General features: G+C 37.2%; 1 protein-coding gene across 1 annotated transcript; it reads right to left on the bottom strand.

Annotated features, from left to right (window-relative positions):
* Positions 1-1,822: 1,822 nt before the first annotated feature.
* On the bottom strand, positions 1,823-2,764 carry LOC103212945 (olfactory receptor 4F4-like). The gene has a single exon (XM_007958857.1). It carries the CDS (start codon positions 2,711-2,713, stop codon positions 1,823-1,825), a length of 891 nt encoding a protein of 296 aa, XP_007957048.1. The 5' UTR covers positions 2,714-2,764.
* Between the last annotated feature and the right edge of the window lie 1,111 nt (positions 2,765-3,875).

Genomic DNA, 3,875 nt, shown 5'->3' on the forward strand with positions numbered 1-3,875 from the left:
TTTTTTTTTAATATATTTATATATAGATATAAGATTTCATCTTACCTACTTTGATCATGTTGTCAGAAGGGACCATTCCCTGGAGAAGGATATCATGCTTGGAAATGTAAAGGGTCATCCAAAAAGGGGAAGGTCCTCAATGAGATGGATAGACACAGTGACTGTAACAATGGGCTGAAATATAGCAAACATTGTGAGGCTGGGGCAGGACTGGACAGTGTTTCATTCTGTTGTACATAGGGTCGCTATGAGTCAGAGCCAATTCAATGGCACCTAACAACAAAAGTATATATATATATATATATATATATATAGACACACACACACACACACACACACACATATATATATATATACACAATTAATACACATACTTGTTTCTTTTTTAAAAAAATAAAATTCTTAAAGCAATTTTTTTTGTTGTCAGGTGCTGTGAAATGGGCTCTGACTCATAGCAACTCTGTGTACAACAGAAAGACAACATGTCCTGTCCTGTGCCATCCTGCAGTTGTTATACGTCACAGCCACTGTGTCAACCTATCTCATTGAGGGTCTTCCCATTTTTTTCTGAGACTCAACTTTACCAAGAATGATATCTTTCTCAAGGGGCTGGTGCCTCCTGACAACATGACCAAAGAACATAAGAGGGAGTCTGGTCATTCTTGCTTCTAAGGAACATTCCAGCTGTACTTCTTCCAAGACAGGTTTGTTCATTTTTCTGGCAGTCCATGGTATTTTCAGTAGTCTTTGTCAGCACCACAATTCAAATGCATCAATTCTTCTATGGCCTTCCTTATTAACTGTCCAGATTTCACATGCATATGAGCTGAATGAAAATACCTTGGCTTGGGGCAGGCACACCTTAGTCTTCAAAGTGACATCTTTGCTCTTCAGCACTTTAGAGAGGGTTTTTTTTTTATCCAGCAGATTTGCCCAATGCAACATGTTTGATTTTTTTTGACTGCTTATTCCATAGGCAGTGATTGTGGTTCCAAATAACATGAAATCCTTGACAACTTCAATTGTTTTTTCCATTTATAGTGATGTTGCTTCTCGGTCCAGTTGTGAAGATTTTTGTTCTATTTTTGTTGAAGTGTAATCCATACTGGAGACTGTAGTCTTTTATCTTCATCAGTAAGTGCTTCAAGTCTTCTTCCCTGTTAGCAAGCAAGTTGTGCCATTTTTATATCTCAGGTTGTGAATGAGTCTCCTTCAATCCTGATGCCACGTTCTTCTTCCTATAGTCTAGCTTCTTGTATTGTTTGCTCCACATACAGTTTAAATAAGTATGGTGAAAGGATACCATCTTGATGCACACCTTTACTGATTTTAAACCAAGTAGTATCCTCTTGTTCTATTAGAATGACTGTACTTGTTCTGTGTACAGGTTGCTCCTGAACACAATTAAGTATTCTGTATTTCTCATTCTTCACAATGGTATCCATAATTTGTTATAATCTATGCAATCAAAAGCCTTTGCATAGTCAATAAAAGGTAAACATCTTTCTGGTACTCAGTAAATCTCAGGAAAACTGTGCATTCCTTTTCTGTACCACTTAGTAATTGTCACAGTACTTTCCCATACACTTCCTTGATTTATCATCAGCATAAGGTTAGTCAATGATCAGTATAGGGTTATTTGATTATAAATTGAGAATGTGTATCTGGAAGTTCTGTGACAGTTACTAAGTGATATTAAAAAAAATGTACAATTTTCTTAAGCTTTACTAACTATTTTCCTAATTTACCATATATTATGTTATTATCTCAGACTAGACTCACATTTATAGAAGATTTGAGATTTTATCCTACCACTCGTGTTTCATTTTGTCAGTCGTCTCATTGCTGCCTTCATGTCTTTGTTCCACAGTGTATATATTATTGGGTTCAAGAGAGAAGTAACTACAGAATAAAACGCAGCAAGGAATTTACCTAATGATTTGGTAGGGAATGGCCAGACATAAATGAAGATGCATGGTCCAAAGAACAAAAGAACTACTGTTATGTGAGCAGTCAGAGTGGACAGGGCCTTGGCTGACCTGTCTGAAGGGTGACGCTGGATGGTCACTAGGATGATAGTGTAGGAGATGATAAGAAGAACAAAAGAACACAGAGTGAGCACGCCACTGCTTGCAATGACCATGATATCAAACCTGTAGGTGTCTGTGCAGGTGAGTTTTATGACCCTGGGAAGGTCACAATAAAAGCTGTCCACCTCATTGGGGTCACAAAAGGGTAAATTCACTGCAAAGGCCAACTGGCTCACTGAGTGGAGGAAGCCAATTCCCCAAGCAGCAGCCACAAGGCCCACACATACATTGCCACACATAACTGTGGTGTAGTGAAGGGGTTTACAGATCACTACATATCTGTCAAAGGCCATGGCTATAAGGATCACCAGCTCACCCCCACCAAAGAAATGAAGGAGAAATATCTGAGCAAAACAGCCCTTGAAAGAGGTGACTTTGCGCTCACTAAAAAAGTCAGCAATCATCTTGGGGACTGTGACTGAAGACAGACATAGATCAATGAGGGAGAGGTTGGCTAGCAGGAAGTATATGGGAGAGTGAAGGTGGGAGTCAGAAGCCACAATTATGACAATGAGTAGGTTCCCTAACACAATTCCTACATAAAATACAAAGAAGAATGCAAAAAGGAAAATCTGGAGTTCCTGAGAATTGGAGAGTCCCAGAAAGACAAACACAGTCACCATGGAGCGGTTTGTTGTACTTATTGTTTCATTCCAGGAAATAGCCTTTGTAGTGACCTCGGAGAAGAAGATGAGAAGGAAGTCAGAAAATGCAAATTCACAGTCTCATTTTGTATCTTTTCTTTGTGTGTGTGTGTGTGTGTGTATCTGTACCATGTTGTATCACTCTTATAAGGACTTTCTATGGCTTATTACAAAAACCTTTTCAAAATGCAAAAAATCTAAACTCACTATTTTCACCAACATGAATGTCCTATCTGTGCCTTATAATCCCTTTATCCAAGTTTTCTCAGTGTCAACATTTATGCTATAATTATTCATAATAAAATACCTCTATTCATGTTGTGTTCTTTGCCAGATTAAGCCTACATTTATCTCTTTTCCTGTGAATTCCAAAACTGTTTATGATGTAGCATATAATTGAACTCTTAAATATATATAAGTAAGATCTTTTGTAGGGTTTTGCTGAATATAGAATGAGTTCTTTAAGGACCAGATATCAACATGACAAAAGCTTTTTTATGGCGTGTGTATTCAAAAAGGTATTCTTGGTAGCCTAGTTGGCAATCACAATGGTTTTTGTTGTTGGAAACTTTGTGTTAAACCGAAGCAAGTCTATTCACTATTTTTCTATGTGAGGCAATGTAGTACATGGGTTTTGTGTATAGTCTGTAGACCTTGCATGCTTTACTTATCCTTTCAGGCTTATTTTGTATTTAGTAAGTGTTCAATAGATTTAGCTAACTGTTAGTAGTAAGATTTATCATCTTCTGATTCATAGAGAAATTGTAGCTCCTGAATAATCATTTAAAATTTTTACTTAAATGCTAGAAACAATAATCAAAACATGTGATTGAATTCGAGTTCCCTGTATCCCTTTGTATTCTGGTATTTAAATAGCACTTATTAGATTAAAAGTTCTCAAAATTTCCACTACTTTAACACTGTATGGAGGGGGAGGAAGGATCACAACTTCAAAACAATTTTCATAGTCTTTTAAAAGTTTAGGTGGAAACAGAAAAGCTAACTATCTAGAGATTACGCTTTAAAATGAAAAACAAGAGGGCGGGGAAAGATGGCGGACTAGGCAGAAGGATTGCACAGACCCTCTTCAACAAAGAAAAGGGAAACCAATTAACACAGACACAGAAGATAATCTTGGACC

Source organism: Orycteropus afer, unplaced genomic scaffold (assembly GCF_000298275.1).
Source record: "Orycteropus afer afer isolate SDZICR_OR568_19922 unplaced genomic scaffold, OryAfe1.0 scaffold01170, whole genome shotgun sequence".
In the NCBI taxonomy this organism is placed as follows: domain Eukaryota; kingdom Metazoa; phylum Chordata; class Mammalia; order Tubulidentata; family Orycteropodidae; genus Orycteropus; species Orycteropus afer.

Bases quoted from the DNA above. Each gene is read 5' to 3' on its own strand.
- LOC103212945 (XM_007958857.1), bottom strand. From the start codon at position 2,713: ATGGTGACTGTGTTTGTCTTTCTGGGACTCTCCAATTCTCAGGAACTC.